At 34.1% G+C, this 17540-nt stretch overlaps 1 protein-coding gene across 1 annotated transcript in view; it reads left to right on the forward strand.

The window, feature by feature from the left end:
• The window catches only part of LOC107737188 (titin-like), a 54841-nt gene that overhangs the window by 9635 nt on the left and 27666 nt on the right, over positions 1-17540 (forward strand). Inside the window, exon 3 of the mRNA XM_016548634.1 lies at positions 16556-16728. Within this exon, the coding sequence (XP_016404120.1) occupies positions 16556-16728 (173 nt within the window). The remainder of the gene's footprint in view (positions 1-16555; positions 16729-17540) is intronic.

Below are 17540 nucleotides of genomic sequence, written 5' to 3' on the forward strand. Positions count from 1 at the left end.
AAATGATAGTATTGTATATAATTATATTGATATAAACAATATCAAATAATAATGTTTAAAAATATTATTATTATTTATTTATTACACAAATAATAATAGTTATTATTATTATTATTATTAAAAAAAAAATATTTCAGTGAACAATTTTATTTCTGGTGGCTGCCAAGGCAACATTAAGTACAACAATAACTACAACTAAATAATCTAATAAACTAATGCATTAAAATGAATAGACCTATAAAAAAATAATAATAGTGACAAAAAATGTGCGAAAACTAAAGTAAACAAAATATATAAAAATGAAATCTAATTAAAAATGCCAACAGATACTATAACGGTATCAGTGATACTAAAATTACACAGTTCATGACCTATAAAATCCCCAATTTCTGTACCTCACTATACCTGCAGATGTTTATACGCAAAAGCTAAATGTACAGTCAGCTGGTTATCACAGATTTAACAAGATCAGGTATCTTGTATCACCCTGAAGGGATTTCTTCTGCACTAATGAGCAGCTGACTGTACTTTATTCTGCTTGTTACACGGCTGCTTACCAAACAAATAGATAAATGCACATGAAATATTGACTTGAGTTGTAATTATTATTTTATGCAAGACCAAAAAGCATGTGGAACGATATGAGACAAAACTACCACAGCTACTGTATGTAGGAAATCAGTTCAATTATACAGTCATTATACATAAATATTTAACAGCAGAATGCTGTGACTGACCAATCAAAATACAGTATTTCAAAATGTGATGTAAAAAAAAAAATCATCATTTAGTGGTAGACAGCTGTATTTCACACTGATCAGCACGAAACTGAGAAGCTTTTAATGTGTTTGTTCTGAGAAAATTTGAAAATCTGTAATGAGGAGGAGACCAGAGGATTTAGATGAAGCTTCAATGACCTTCAAGAGATTCTGAGGTGATTTAGACAGAATAAAAGAGAGCAAACATTATCTTAAAGGAGACATATCCTACACTTTTCCCTGAAATATTGTGTCTTACACAGCATCTCTGTCCCCTGATGTCCACTTACTGTATGTCACTCAAAGTTTCTCACACCAGAAACAAAATTAGGTTAATCATGACTGTTCCCCTCTGACCCTTAGAATTAAACAGGCTGTTTTTGCTACTGTACCTTTAAGACATTTATATGTAAATGACTGACTATCTTCTGTGTACAGGTGTAGATTACGTGGCAGGTCAAGAAATTCAGAATGTAAAGGTCAGATATTAATATGTTAATGTAAGCAGACATTTTGCAATAACAGGCGGTCATATTGTCATTATTATGAACATTTTAGAACGACGGAGATTATGGACCTGGATTATAGATGGGAGTTTTGTCACCTAGTCTATCAAAGTTTTATTTAAAAAGAAAAGGATCAGAAATGTCATATAATAGTGATGCACAGAAATAAATTTTTTACTAAATCACCAAAACTGAAATTAAAATTTTTCTTTAACAGAAAAATTTAAATAACATTTATTTAATAATACATTAATCAGATTTGTTTAATAATCAACACTTGATACTTTATATCAACTTTTTAAATTATATATTGATTTGTTGTTAAAATATAAACATTTAAACGGTGGCTATAATAAAAACTTGTTTCCATGACAGATTTTTCAGACATAAATTATATAATGAATAAATTAATCAAATTTGTTTAAAAAGCAACACTGAAAAAAAAAAAAAAAGTATCATATATAAAAGTGTAAATACACATACCACAGATTTTAATGTCAGCTTTTTAATTATATTTGTTTATATTCATTTTAATTATATTAATTATATTTGTTGTTGAAGAATAAATATTTAAATTAAATACTTATTTAAATACTTGTTTTTGTGACAGTTTGCAACCCTCTACATTGCGAGTAAATCACTCGCATATGCGACTAAATCTTCACTCTGGCGACTAAATGATGTCTAATATTAGCCAATTGCTAATAAATTCTCAGATTTTACTCGCCAGTGTGTGAGTTGGAGGCTAAGTATAAATTTAGCTCAGATATATTTTCACTCGCCGAACACTCTCTGACTGAGCGCATCAGAGTTTCACTCTCCACTAAGCGATCTGTGCTGTTTTTCAGTTAATCTAAATGGATGCGCAGCGCACCTGTATTTAACGTACCGTAAACTCTAGTGTGAAGCGCACAACTCGCCGTCGCTTTGTTTCACACACACACAGCGAGAGAGGGAGAGAATTGACGCGCTACCTATGCGCGCTACATGTAAACGATATTCTTTGTTGTATTTTGCTGTCAAAATAACTGTGAGGGGTAGGTTTAGGTGTAGGGTTGGTGTAGGGCAATAGAAAATACAGTTTGTACAGTATAAAAACCATTACGCCTATGGAGAGTCCCCACAAGGATAGCAAACCAGACGTGTGTGTGTGTGTGTGTGTGTGTGTGTGTATGTGTATATGTGTGTGTGTGTGTGTGTGTGTGTGTGTATATGTGTGTATATATGTATATGTGTATGTATATATTTATCAGTCTGCCGAGTAAACAAAAAAATTTACTAGCCAATGGCGATTCAATTGCCAAGGTGTTCGTAGAGGGCTGGTTTGATTGTTTGATTCATTCAAACAAATAATGAATACAACAGGTTAAGTAAAAATTTAACAAATATGTAATTTAGTGGATATACATAGCAAAAAAAAATAATAATTTCTAGCTAACTAACAATATTATGGTCATTGAATGGCAATATGTAATGAATAACGCTATGTTTAAAAATATAATAAATATGTAATATAGTGCATGTATCTAGAAAAAAATGTGTTTTCAGCTAACTAACAATATTATAGTAATTGAATGTAATGGATAATGTTACGTGACATTGTTTACAAGCTGTTTTATTGACGTCTTTCTGCAGTTGTAACGCACCATCGGATAAGCGCTAATTAAGTACAACTGTTTTGGTAAAAAAAAATTCAGTCAAATCTGAAAATTCACTTTTATAGCCGAATATTTTTGGCTTTTCGGTGCATCGCTAAAAATGATGTAAAGTTTGTAACAGGATCAAGATCAAGCTGAATTATTCAATTAATGTAGTTCTTTTTATGTTAATTAAGGACATGTACACACGTACACGGTATTTTTATAAACGGAGTTTTTCCTTCTTCCGTTTAAAAAAAAATCTCCATCCACATGAAAACGCAAACGCATGCTATGAAGCACTGTCAAGAGCATGCCAAACCAACAGGTGGCGATATAATCTCAACCGTAAAGCCATGTTGGCCAATCAGAAGCCTGAAAAAGTTTCCAGTAGGCGGAGATAACAGCGCAGGCGCCGACGTCACAAGCCAAAAAAATCTTTGTTTTCTTCACCCTGGCAGGCGTTTTCAAAAATGTTCGGTTTCAGTGACCTGGTGCTGCGTTTGCGTGTGGATGAACGGCCAAACCACGTAGAAAAAGCTGCGGTTTTAAAAATAACCGCGTTCGTGTGGACAGGGCCTAACATTGTTGAATCAAGAGCACCTAAATATTTCAAGAGCCAACACCTGATGCAGAGTAACATATATATATACATATGTGTAAGAGCAGCTGTGACAGCTACAGGTCACCAATGAATAATCGGTGCTCTCAGAGCTCTGGAGGGCTGACTGGTGTCAGTACATGAGAGATCACACACACACTCATGCCGCAGCTGCTACAGGCGTAACACGGTGTGACTTTGTGAAAAGCCAGGATGTCTGTCTCTGTGAGTTATAACTATAGCTGGGTGCCGTCCTCCCCCCGAAGGGCGTAAGAAGAGAGAGTGTGTGGAGATTGTGTTAACTGTGTGCGGTCGACCCCTGGAGAGACTGCATTAAAGAATTCTCACAGGAAGTGCGGCGGCTAAAAGAGCGAGACCGCAGCAGATTCCACCAGACAGGGATTGATAGAGTTGTGAAGGAACTCAGAGATCAGAACTTTACAAAGACTGCAGCAAACAAACTGTCAGATGCATTACGTCATGTCCAGGTCACACTTTAGCCCAAAACCACAATGAAAAAATAAGAAAATATATTTTGCATAAAAAATGTACACGTATTTTATTTTAAACATTACAATTACAACATTATTTTCATGATAATTAACCATTTCCCCCAAAACTGATCTGCTACTACTGTAAGTCAGTCATACACACTGTATGTGATGTTAACAGCATCATTCAGTGCAGGTCAAGTCAGTAAAAATGTCTACTTCAGGTAATGAAACAGCAAAGTAAGCTCCTCTGAGCTGCGACTCCCCTGGGTCTCCTGATTTTGTTGCATGCCTCCTAACCTTCTTAACATTTAGCAATCTGGAAGATTTTTTTTGTTGATTGTGTTTATTTAATTGTGCTGCATTTGCAATGCAAAAATGACATAAGCACATTTCAGATTTATCGAATCATACTGAATATAAAGCAGGTACAATTTTGCATGTGCATATATCATGCATACCAGGGTTATTAACAACGAAGTTACTTGAAATAAAATAAAAAAAACACTAACTGAAATAAAATATATATAATATTTAATTGCAGCTAGCTGACAAGGAAACAGTTCTCATTTTCATTTAATTTGATGTAGTGTATTAAAATATCAAAAACTAAAACAAATAAAAATTAATAAAAAATATATATAGACAAAATACTAAAAAGAAAAAAAAATTACAAAAAATTTAAAACTAAAATAAAATTGTAATGTACTAAAATAGCACAAACTAAAACGGAAATAAAAATATATAGACAAAAAATAAAAAATACTAAAAAGAAGAAAAAAAACAAAAATGGAAAATATAGAAATAAAAACGTAATTAATTCTACTATTAACTATGAATAAAATCATCTAAAACTAAATAATTAATAAAAATAGATAAAACTAAACTAAAAAAACAAAGTTACCAAAATAACTAAATTACTAAGTCTTTAACTAAAATTAAATAAAAAATGTAAAATATAAAAAAAAATCAAATTAATAATAAAAATAGCTTAAACTAAAACTATTAATTAAAACAAAACTAGAACTAAAACTTAAATAAAAAATGTAAAAAAAAACAATACAGACAAAATAATAATTATATACTAAAGTAACAGTGATGCATGCGCTGAAGTCCTGCTCTATTTTCATACTCCCAGCCCATCACTGGACTACACTAGTTAATGCCTGATAACTTCAGAGAGCTTGTAGTATGTATCAGTAATCAGTAATAATTCAGAGAGAGAACAGCACTTCCTCACGTCTTCAAAGGTGCATCAAAAGGAGAAAAGAAGTGTGAGTGAGAGGGAAAGACGATGCAGGAGAGAGGCGTCAGTGCAGACGGAGTGATTTATGCTCCCACATCGACGGCTGATTTGATAATCAGTGTATTCTGCCTCCGCCGCCTCCCAACTCACTGTCAGCACTTTTCTCAAATCTTTTCCTCATCCATTCCTTCTCCTCCCTGTGTCTTTTTTAATGCAGTTATTTTCCTGAGGAGAACTCCTTCAGTTTTTAAATGAACAAACAAAGTAAAACAAACAAACAAGTTTCAAGTCCCATGTCTCTCATTTTCCATCTCAACATCTCCGTATGCCTCCTTCTCTTTAGCAATCCCCGTATTTACTCTCTTTATTTCTCAAGAGAACCACTTAGAGAGAGAGAGAGAGAGAGAGGGAAGGTGTGAGGATGTCCTTGGAAAGAGTCTGTTTTCACAGATGCTGAAACATTGGCATACTCAGAGCTTTCACACTCTTCAGCAGCATATTTCGGAAGTGCTGCACTACACACACTGTTACTATAAACACTCACTCTATATATCACAAACGTGCAAAATTCACAATACTACAATTGGCTCACGTTCAGTTTACGAGTGTGAATTTGAACTGAACTGGCAACCCTACACGTGAAGCTGAAATGGAATTTGAACTGACTAAACTAATAAAAATCACCATAGGTAATGCATCCTGGATGCATTAAATACAATAATAAATAAACAAACAAAATATAAAAGCATACAATATACACACAATTCAAATTTCTATTGATATTATTTCAAACTTATATCTATCCATTCATCGTTCTATGTATCTTTTTATCCTTCGTGTTATCCATTCATCTATCCATCCACCCATCCGTTTTAGGCTTCCTTTTATCTATCCATCATTGTTCTATGCATCATTTCATTTATCGTTTCATCCATCCATCCACCTATCCATTGTTCTATGTATCCTTTTATCCATTGTTTTATCCATCCATCATTGTTCTATGCATCCTTTTATCCATTGTTTCATTTATCCATCCATCGCTCTGTGCATCCTTTTTTCCATCATTTCATTTTTCCATTCATCCATCCATCCACCCATCTTTCGTTCTATGCACCCTTTTATCCATGCATCCCCCCATCCATTCATTATTCATTCATCGTTTAATTCATCCACCCATCCTTCACTCTATGCATTGTTAATCCATCGTTTCATCCATCCATCCACCCACCCATACTTCATTCTATGCATCCTTTTTTCCATCATTTCATTTTTCCATTCATCCATCCATCCACCCACCCACCCATTGTTCTATGCATCCTTTTATCCATCGTTTCATCCATCCATCCATCCATCCACCCAGCCATCATTCTATGTAACAAAACAAAATGATAAAATTTTAACAAAAATAAATAAAAATGCAAAATATAAAAATAAAAACTAATTCAAACTATTATCATTCTATGTATCTTTTTATCCATTGTTTTACCCACCCATCAATGAGGCCTTTTTTAGGACTTTTCAAAGCTTTATCAAGCCAACATTCAAAGTTTGTTTAGACAAATCTGATTTTCTATGAAAACAATTAATGACATAAATTTCACTGAATTTCAATGCATTTTTAATTCTACTTACATTCAAATGTATATTGCAATTCCACATCATGTTTACAGAATTAAATTCTCAATTCAGTTTTGAACAGTGCACAACTCAGTACCTGCTACTATATGATCTACTTTATGAAGAAAACTGATATATTCAGTACAGAATTACTATACACTGTAGATATACATACCAGTATATTATATACATTATTCTATATTTACCACTAGAGTGAAAGAACAAGCTCATGCAGGAAGACATAAATGTTAGCAAACAGAAAGCGGATGAAGAAGAGAAAATGGATGTTAGATGTAGGTACTGAAAATTGACTTATTAGGCCTCTTCTCGCTCTGAATTTAAGTTCTTATATGCAGTAATGTTTAAGTGTGTGTTTGTTTCCTCCTTCCTAAATGTATGAGTTATTTTTTAATGCAACGACCAGGAAAGAGACATAGTGAGGAAGAGTCCAGAATTTAATAATCTTTTATTGCATGTGTATGTACTATAAAAAAAGCAGTAAACAGTGTTTGTGTGAAAAAAAAAGAGAACTATTAAACTGTGCTAAGATCTTCATCTATCTATCTATCTATCTATCTAAACACTCTTTTTAAGTGCATTATTCTATTTCTAAGAAATATATATTGTAGTCATTAAATATTTGATTGGTTCTCTCTAGCTCTCACCTGTGCATCACATTAGACGTGATGTTTTTGTTCCATAGAAAGCATGTTCATTCCACAAATAAAGATAATGTCATAATTTACTCACCGTCATGTCGTTCTGACCCCGTGTTCCTTCATTCTTCCTTGAAACGCTGAAGATGTAGGCAGAATGTCCAAGCTGCTCTTTTCCATTCAATGAAAGTGGATGGTGAACTTCATAAAGGACAAAAAAGCAACATAAAAGTAGTCTTTATTAAGAGTGTGCTATATATTATGTGATGAACATAAATTTAACAGAAATGTAGAAATTTAAGCCTGACAGTTAGCAAATCTGATATGTGCTTGTGTTCCATTTTTAAAATGACATCATTGACAACAAATGACATTGGTTCTCACATGTCATGTGACCAGTTAATATGCAAAATGTGACTTTGAATGAGATTTGAAAGCTGCTGTAGATGTTCAATGAATAATGGCTTCAATTTTGGCCTGTTCCTCAGAACGAGGTACTGTATGACTTTGGAAAGACTTTGAATATTGCGCACAAGTTGTGCGGATGACTTTTACAGTGATTTTTTTGTATGGAAAACACAAAATTCACTTTCCTGGTATGGAAAATAAAAGCTCAGACATTCAATCCAACATTGTTACATTGAAGAAAGAAAATAGTGACATTTGTGACTAAAATGATCAGATTTTCATTGAACACTTCTAAAGCAGCGGATGGCCAAAAATACAGAAGAAAACCTCCCTAACTAAACCTGCTGCATTTATCCCCTTCACCTCCCTCCCTCCCTCCATCTCGCTCTCAGTCTTTGCGTGTTGAAGAAGCTTTGAGGAGACATTCTTTGTGTGTGTACAAGGCCGTGCTTTCTCTCTTTGTAATCTATTTTCCCCTACACGCACTTAAAAACCTAGTTTCTGCACTGAATCTAGCTTGGATCTCTGGCGTACACACACACACACACACACACACACACACACACACACACACACACACACAAGTTCACGTTTTCTGCTGCGGTCTATGTAAATTATTCACTTTCTTCTGTGCAGTGAGACGCCCCACTGAAACCACACGCTGCGACATGCAGAACACACACAGAAAAATACTACCTGCTATAGTATTCACAAAAACACACACATGCAGCAAATATAGCATTACATGTTATACACGTAAACAATAAAAAAAAGCAGAACATTTTTAACCTTTAACACACACACATACAGTTGTGTTGGGTTGAAGGTCATCTCTAAAAGCTCTGTCTGAACTCCTCTGGGGTCTGAGCATGACCAGTGACCTTGAGACCTTATGCTTTTACCGTACTGCATTATGGGTATTGACTGGGTCTTGGGTGGGAGTGAGTTTGTAGTAAGTCTCACACGAATAAATACACAATGTAGTCAAGCGGAAACTCTCATAAACTAGTCTGCTATGCTACAGTCTACTCATGCTTGTAGTCATAGCAGTAGTTAAATTACTGACAAAGTAGCCTTTAAAAAGTTAGCTACACAAAAAGCTATAACGTAAGTAATTGTTTGACTGTACGTTTAAAGTTAATCTGAAATGCTGTTTACAGCCTACTTTTTTATTTCATAACATAACATATCTAGGAGTAAATAACGGATATTTTGAGAGTAAAAGTTAGGAGAGACTAGATTTTATCCAGAAAAAATGTATCAGATGGTGAAAAGTAGTAAATGGAGAGTAAGAAAATACATTTTTAATAAAAGGTTAAAGAAACATTTTTTTCCTTTTCCAATAATGCAGACCAATGAATTGTTCATGATGAAACCAAAAAAGGTTTATTTGAGAAGTATATAATTTATTTTGATTTAATTTTTAAATATATAACTACTTTATATACACTAACGTTCAAAAGTTTGGGGTCAGGCTAAGATTTTTTATTTTTGAAGGAAATTAATCATTTTATTTAGCTAGGATGCATTAAATTCATGAAAAGTGGCAGTAAATACATTTATAATGTTACAAAAGATTTATATATTATAGAGAAAAATATGAAACAGCACAACTGTTTTCAACACTGATAATAATAATAAATGTTTGTTGAGCAGCAAATCAGCATATTAGACTGATTTCTGAAGGATCATGTGACACTGAAGACTGGAGTAATGATGCTGTGATCAAAGCTGAATAGCTTTGATCACAGGAATAAATTACATTTTAAAGGGGTCATATGATGCGATTACAAGTTTTCCTTTCTCTTTGGAGTGTTACAAGCTGTTCGTGAATAGATAAGATCCCTAAAGTTGCAAAGACTAAAGTCTCAAACCCAAAGAGATATTCTTTATAAAAGTTAAGACTCGTCCACACCCTCCTGAAACGCCTCGTTTAAACACGCCCCCCACATGTCTTAAAAGTGACAATCACAAAGAGTCTAAGCTGCGTGCAGGAGTGTCATATAGAGCTGCAAATGTTCATGCAAAGAAAGAAGGCATAACTTTATTGTTGCTGCCGTCGCCGCCACCATGTCGTGAAGACGCTGTGTGTTTCGCTGCGAAAGCGAAACTACTTTGTTTCAGAAATCAGTGGTTAAGTTGTATTTACAACACTGTTCCAGAAGAGTTCAACCCAAATATTCAGATGTGTGCAACGCATTTTATGGAGGACTGTTTCCTGATCCTGGGAGAGTAGACTACAATGCCGGCTGTTCGGACTCACAGACACAAAGTACGTTTTCATATTTAAAGAATTTGACACTGATGATTGTTTATAATGGGTTTTAATGTTTTTGTCTCGTCGCTCCTGACGGGACACGGCACCACAGTATGTTAAGGGGCGTAACATTTCCGTCACACGCTTGAGATATTCGGCTAATCACAACGCACTGGATAGCTGGCCAATCAGAGCCAGAGCATGTGAGCGGAGCGGAGCGTGAGCGGAGCGGGGAGCGGAGTGGTAATGCACCGCTCCGCTTCGCTCACATGCTCTGATCAGAGCACACCTCGCTTTTCAGACCGATGAGCTTTGTAAAAATCGACGCATTTCAGAAAGGCGGGGCATAGAGGAGAAACAATAATGTACAGTATGTGGAAAATAATGTGTTTTTTGAACCTTAAACCGCATAAACAGTTCTATTTTCATTACACCAAATACACAAAATAATGTTCTTTTTAGCAACATCATATGACCCCTTTAAACATATATTACAATAGAAACACTTATTTTGAAATTGTAATAATATTTCACAATATGACTATTTTTACTGTATTTTTTTATTTAATAAATGCAGCCTTGGTGAGCAGAAGAGACTGTTCTTTCATTAACATTAAAAAACTTTTGAGCAGTTGTGTATACAGTATATGCAGTATTTTGTTATTCCTGAAACGCTATGCAAGTATCTGAATGCAGATGCTACACATGCTCAGTTTTGTGCGTTGTTGCTTTCTGAAACACAACAAAAGCACTGCATAAGCATTTGCATAAACTGTCTTCGGCATTCAGTTTCTCTTTCACTTCAACCACTGACACTGCAGAGCAACAATTCGAGCAGAATCCACAATTAGTTACAGTCAACATGTTCAGAGCAGTTACCTGAATAACAACACAAAAAACAACAGCTTAATAACAGGAATCTCTATCACCCGCTATGAGCACTGAGATGTGTCACCGTCACACTAACACAACAACACACGTCATGTACAGTAGACACTACTGAAAAATGCAGTTAAGCTAGTGAGCAACTGGCCTGAATGGGAAAAATGTGTGGATAGACAGAATAAAGGATGGGAATGAGTGTGGCTGGAGTTTGAATGAGTGGGAGTTGAAGGAATCGCAGAGGGAATACCACTCTCACTGAAGCGTGACTGAAGAGCAAACCAGACAGAGAGGAAGAGAGAGAGTTTAGAGTGTGAAAAGCAGCAGCAACACTGAGAATGCTATTGATTTATTTTTTTGTTTGTTTTTTTTGGAAGTGGAATGAAACCAAAAGTAACGGTTGAATCAAAACACTGTGATTGTGATGATTAAGATAAACAAAAGATTGATCTGTTACTCAACTAGTGTTATATGTCAACTATTTAAAAAAATTGTTTCATTTATTGTAATAAAGCTGAAATAAAATACAAATATTAGGCAAAAAACTTAATTAGAAATATTTGACTTGCAACTAACTCATAAGTTAAAGTACTATAATTACTAAAACTAATATATTTCTATATAGCTTACAATAAATATATAGAAATATATATAAAAAGTAAGTCAAATCACAAACAGTGTGATTATGATGATTAAGTTGAATGACTGTTAATTGAATGATCAGTATGTTACTTGAAGCCTGTTGTTAACGTGAACTAAAACAACTACAAGTTGTTTTTATTGAAATAAATATTTAAAGATGATTTATACATTTTTAATTAAAAAACAAAAACCTAATAAAACAAACTAAAATTGAAATGAAAACATAACAATTAAAGCTAATTAAAAATATTAATAATTACTATAACAGTATATATACATAATACTAAAATAAATAATAATAAAACTGATTGAAACAAGAAAAAAAGATGAATTATGCAATAAAGCAGAGAAAGCCACAGAGTCTTTGTATTAAGTCAGTTTGAGCCGATCACAGCATGTACATTGATCTCACCCTTCAGACAAATACATTTACAATAAACAAATTAAACTCCATCACGTCCAATTACAGAAGACACAAACAGAAACAGACACACACGCTGAATGGGGATAAAAGGGGGCATATCACAAAATATTATTTTAAAATAAAGCTAATTATAATTAATATATACTGTAGACAAACCTGAACTCAAACCCTTTAAGTTAAGAAAACTTTAAGGACATTTACATGATCTATGAAGCATTTTAATCTTTCAAAACATCTCCAAAGGAAGATTTAAACCAATCGGGCGGAGCTTAGCAAAGGGTCAATTGAATCTAATGGAGATTTACAGTAGCTTGTTGCGAAGCTAAGAATGTGTCGCACAAAAAAAAAAAAAGTACTGTAGAATGATTTTTCATTAGATTGATCTATTTTCTGTCAGAACAGAGCACAACCAAAGGGTCAGTTTACTTCATTCGATTTCTCTAACTGCTCTTTATATACCTCCATCTCTCTCTGCTTTCAGAGGGAATTAATGGCTCGGAATAAGTTGCTGGAAATGTGTGTGAGTGAGAAACCAGACCAAACCAAATCAGAGAATGAGAGCGTTCCTGGCGTCTGCCGAGTCTCACTGTGGATTCATGTTTGTTTTGTTTGTTTGATTTGCTCATCGTAAAACCGCTCACATAATCCATAACTCGCAGAGAAACTGAGAGAAAGACAATCAGAACGATCCAATTACAATTCTGATTCCAGTTAGATTCAAAAATAGTGTGATGTCATCGCAGAACCTTTTAAATTCTACAAAGAACTTTTGATTCTCTAGGTTTTAGAAAACCATCAAAGAACCCAGAATCTAAAACAAAAAAAGAACCTATAATGAAACATCATGAATTTATAATCCGATGAACCATAGACCAACTCAAGAACCCTAATCCTATCCCTTTAAAAAAAATTATGTATCTTTTAGTAACCTAAGAACTAAGAACCTTTATTTTTAAAGACAACAACCCATTTTACCAAATATTAATTAGACAAGGGCTTGAATTTATCCATCAGGAATGGACTGCATTGTGAAAAGTGAACATTACATACCAGAATAGAGTCAGATCTGAATGCAGTCGATCGTAGGAAGGATGAAAATGTTGTTCTGGGAATCAGGCCATAATTATTTAACAGGATTTCCATGGTCGTGGAAAACAAATGCGACGGAATTTGAACATTGTGATTTCCAGACCTGAAAAAAAAAAACAATCGTGAAAAATAATCAAATATTCAAAAGGCATGGGAATTTCTGTAGTGTATTTAACATTTTCCAGTTACACTCTGTTATAAAATATTCAGTCAGCTAGAAAGTGCAATTTGTGAGTGCAGTCTGAAATGATTTTTACAAATCCTTATCCAGTAATCACAAAGAACAAAAAACATGAAAAAGTAATGGAAATTCAAAGGAAGGCTAAAACCAGGAAGGTGAGCGGGATATAAAGACTGAAAGTCAAGTTCATCCTCCAGAGCATCTGTACATACTGTATCCCAATGGAAACATGACTATTTATATTTGCTGTTATTGAAGTAACCTGTATTAATTTACTGCATTAACAAGTGGCAGGACTGTAGAAAAGCTACATTAGTCGCCTAAAACAATGATTATGAGCTATAAAATTGGGTCAGTTTTGAAGAAATGTTGACTTCAACTGCGTGAAGCCTGACATCTCTCTCTTTTTAAACGAAACCGTTTATTGAAACTTTAGACATAAAAATAAAGGCAAATGTTTGGACAATTACACTTTGCTAAAAAAAAGTATAAACTATCAATAGATGACAAGGCATGTAGTGGATTGTGTCATGTTGATCATTTAGAGGCTATAGAAATTGACGTATCAAATATGATACAGTAGGCTTTACAGAGTTAAGAGTGCACTGGAGTGTGTTTTACATTCTGAGCTGATATGAAACTAATCAGAGAATGTGAGCACAGCATTTGTAGACATACGTGAGAGGTGCGGGTAGCAGATGTCCCAGCTGCTCACAGGGCACTACAGAAGGCCCTTATCCCAGCAGGACCTCTGCTCAGGGGAACAAACACACACACCACACCACATGAAACACACCGATGATCCCACAGAAAACAACTTCAGAATGACTTAACAAGGTCATATCATGGCCAACTGGATTGTTCTTGCTCTTTTGAAATAAGTGCTTGACTCTAATATTGAGATTTGTTCAAACTAAACTGCAAAAATGACTCAGAAATCATTATGGTCATGACATCACAATCACATTACCATATGACCTACTACTTTTACATATCATATGAAAAGATCATAATGAAAGCTTATTTCCACCACAGAAAAAAAAAACTGAAAAAAAATAAATAAAATTGCTCACAATTCTGTTTATTAATTCTGACTCCTCTTCTCAGTTTTATATCTCACAATTCTGACTTTATATCTTTCAATTCTGAGAACCGCGAGGGATAAGTCCAAATTTGGAGAAATAAATTCATAATTGTGAGAAAATAAGTCATGATTGTGAGCTAAAAAGTCACAATTACCTTTTTTTTTATTCCATTGCAAAAATAAGCTGTTTGCATAATGTTGCCTCAATAGTTTCATTTTAGCAATTCTGACTTTTTTCAGAAATACAAAAAAATTAATAAATTGATACTTATAAACTTTCGCAATTACCTTTTTTTATATAACAAGTTTGTAACTTATAACTAGAAAAAAGTCTCAATATAAATTCTGAATTGCAAGAAAAAAGTTGCAATTACATTTTATTTTTTTTTATTTGTTGGAAGAAATAAACTTCTATAGATCATAGATGTTTTTCTAAAGAACTAGAGAATAAAACTGTTCTTTGTAAATGTATCGCATTAGACTGTAAATTGGAGCTTTTCAATCTGAGATTTTTATATTGCACATTGACACACAAGGTATAAATGATAAATCATAGACCACATCACACTCCAGACTGCCAGACAGCTCAACCTAGACCACTTTAGTACACACTAAACCACATCTTGGAAGAGCGATGGTGTCAGAGAACGAGGTTAAAGGAGATGGAGGGAAGGAGAAAGAGGGGGAAAAATGTTCACAGGCTGTGGAAAAGAAAAAGCGAGAAAAAAAAGAGTGTGTGAGAGAGATAGATGAGGGTTGGCTCAAGGTACAGGACGATGTTGTGAATATTTGATGCTGATGGATCCGTGTTCACTCCAGCGGAACAAACTGGATTGAAGCTCGACAGTAACACACACACACACACACTGTGCTGCTCAGGTGGAAGAGTCTAATTTAGAATCAGGGCCATTTGGTCTTACACAAACGCTCATTTCTGCTTTACTGGGCCCAATCTACAGCAGCACACCTGTGTTCATTGCTCTTGATGCATTTCCACCTGCCAACACACACTCACACCTGTAATTTATATCTCGGAAAACATCGGCCCTGCTTGAGTGCAGCTCACACAGGAGGTTTGAAATGCTTCTACTGGTCTTCATACTGTACTCATTCATTTCCTAATGACTTTGCCACATTAAATCATTAAATACCAAAATGTCATAACTGTCTAAAATATTTCTTCTCTGCCCTTTTTCTTCGAAAGTAAACATTTTGGAAAGTAAGTAATTAGAATCAAATTCACATGCACATTAATATAAAAATGGACATTTATGTTCACAATCAAATTCATTTTAACATTGATCAGTGTTATAGTTAATTAAAACTAAAATATTAAAAATAGTTTTAGTTAATTGAAATAAAATATAAATATTAGGTAAAAACAAATGTTAAAAATGTTGCCTTGCCAACTAATTGAAATGAAATAAAATTAAAATTGAAGTACAAAAATTACAAAATTTGAAATAAATATAGATTAAATTGAAATACCTTAAAATAGCACATACAATTACTAAAATGTAAACTAAAATACTTTTAGGTATTTGAAATAAATTTGAAATAAAATAAAAGTATTAGATGAAAAACTTTGAAATAAATAAAAAGCTAAATAGAAATATATTTTAAAAAATCACATAAAATAACTAAAACTTTAAATAGTTTTAGTTACAATGAAAATTAGAAATGTTAATAATGGCAATTAACTGAAATGTAAAAAAGCTGAAGTATTAAAATTGCTAAATTGGAATAGTAATAATAATAAAGGTAAAAATACATTTTAAAATATGAAAAATGTGACAAGCACTTAACAAAATGACTAGAAATTAAACTAAAATCTAAAAATAAACTGAACTGAAAAAATTTAAATAAACACTAATTCTAAATATTAATAAATACTATAATATTATATAAATGATACTAAAATAACACTGACGTTAATATTAACATTCAAATTGATGTTCAAATTCAATTCAAAATTTCAATTCACAATCAAAAACACATGAAATCATTCAGATTGGCTGTATTGGCAGGTCTGTATTACAGTACTGCTAAACGTCTGCCCGTCTTTCTGTCTTTCAGGTGTAAATGCAATCTCCACGCGTCTCAGTGTTTGTATGTGGACGGCAACTTACAGTGTCAATGTGAACACAACACGACCGGACAGGACTGCCAGCGCTGCAAAAAAGGATTCAAAGCCAAGACCTGGAAATCAGGATCATATTTACCAACACCCAACGGATCCCCCAACACATGTGAGTCAAATACACGTGTATTATCTTCCTTCCCTATGCCAAATGTTACAAAAAACACCTAAACACACACATAGAACCAGAGAAAAATCCCTAATTGTTGGTATAAAATGGTTATAAAATCAATCGCACCAGGTCTCCAGGAAGCAAATATCAGGTCCTCATGAATCAGATCAATCCATTTGATCATATTCTACTCCACAATGAAACAGAATTAATTATCTCTCAAATCATCCCGCACTACAGGACTCTCACATCTAAGCCCGTCGCACTGAAATCTCCTCATTATTTTCTGGGTTCAGAATTCCTCTGAGCTTCAGAGATCTTTACACTCCGACACACACACAGAAAGCAGACGGACGGTTATCCACCAGGATCTGATTTATCCCTGAAAATGTGGACAAAACGATCAGGAAGGACTCGCTTGTGAACTGAAATGAGAGATAAAACAAAAGCAAGACAAAGGGGAAAAAAGGCAGATGAGGACAGAGAGATAGAAGGAGAAACAGAGATGAAAATGAACACGAATTTCATGTTTCCTCCCTTCTGTACAGTATCCAAAGGGAGATCCTTTGGAACACAACATCCCTCCATTTTACAAGCAGCACTCATGATAAAATAATAATCTAGGGCAGCACACACACACACACACACACATGGGTGAATCCAGCAGACTGCAGATCTCAACTCGCTTCACTTACACACGCGAGCGCTGCAGAGCCTTTTAGACTTCACAGACCTGTCAGCTCACAGTAAGATCAAGACTGTTGGTGTGGCGGCCCAATTCCCAGAGAACAGAGAGGAGAGCAGCGCAG

This window comes from Sinocyclocheilus rhinocerous, unplaced genomic scaffold (assembly GCF_001515625.1).
Source record: "Sinocyclocheilus rhinocerous isolate Xijiao unplaced genomic scaffold, SAMN03320098_v1.1 scaffold284, whole genome shotgun sequence".
Lineage (NCBI taxonomy): Eukaryota > Metazoa > Chordata > Actinopteri > Cypriniformes > Cyprinidae > Sinocyclocheilus > Sinocyclocheilus rhinocerous.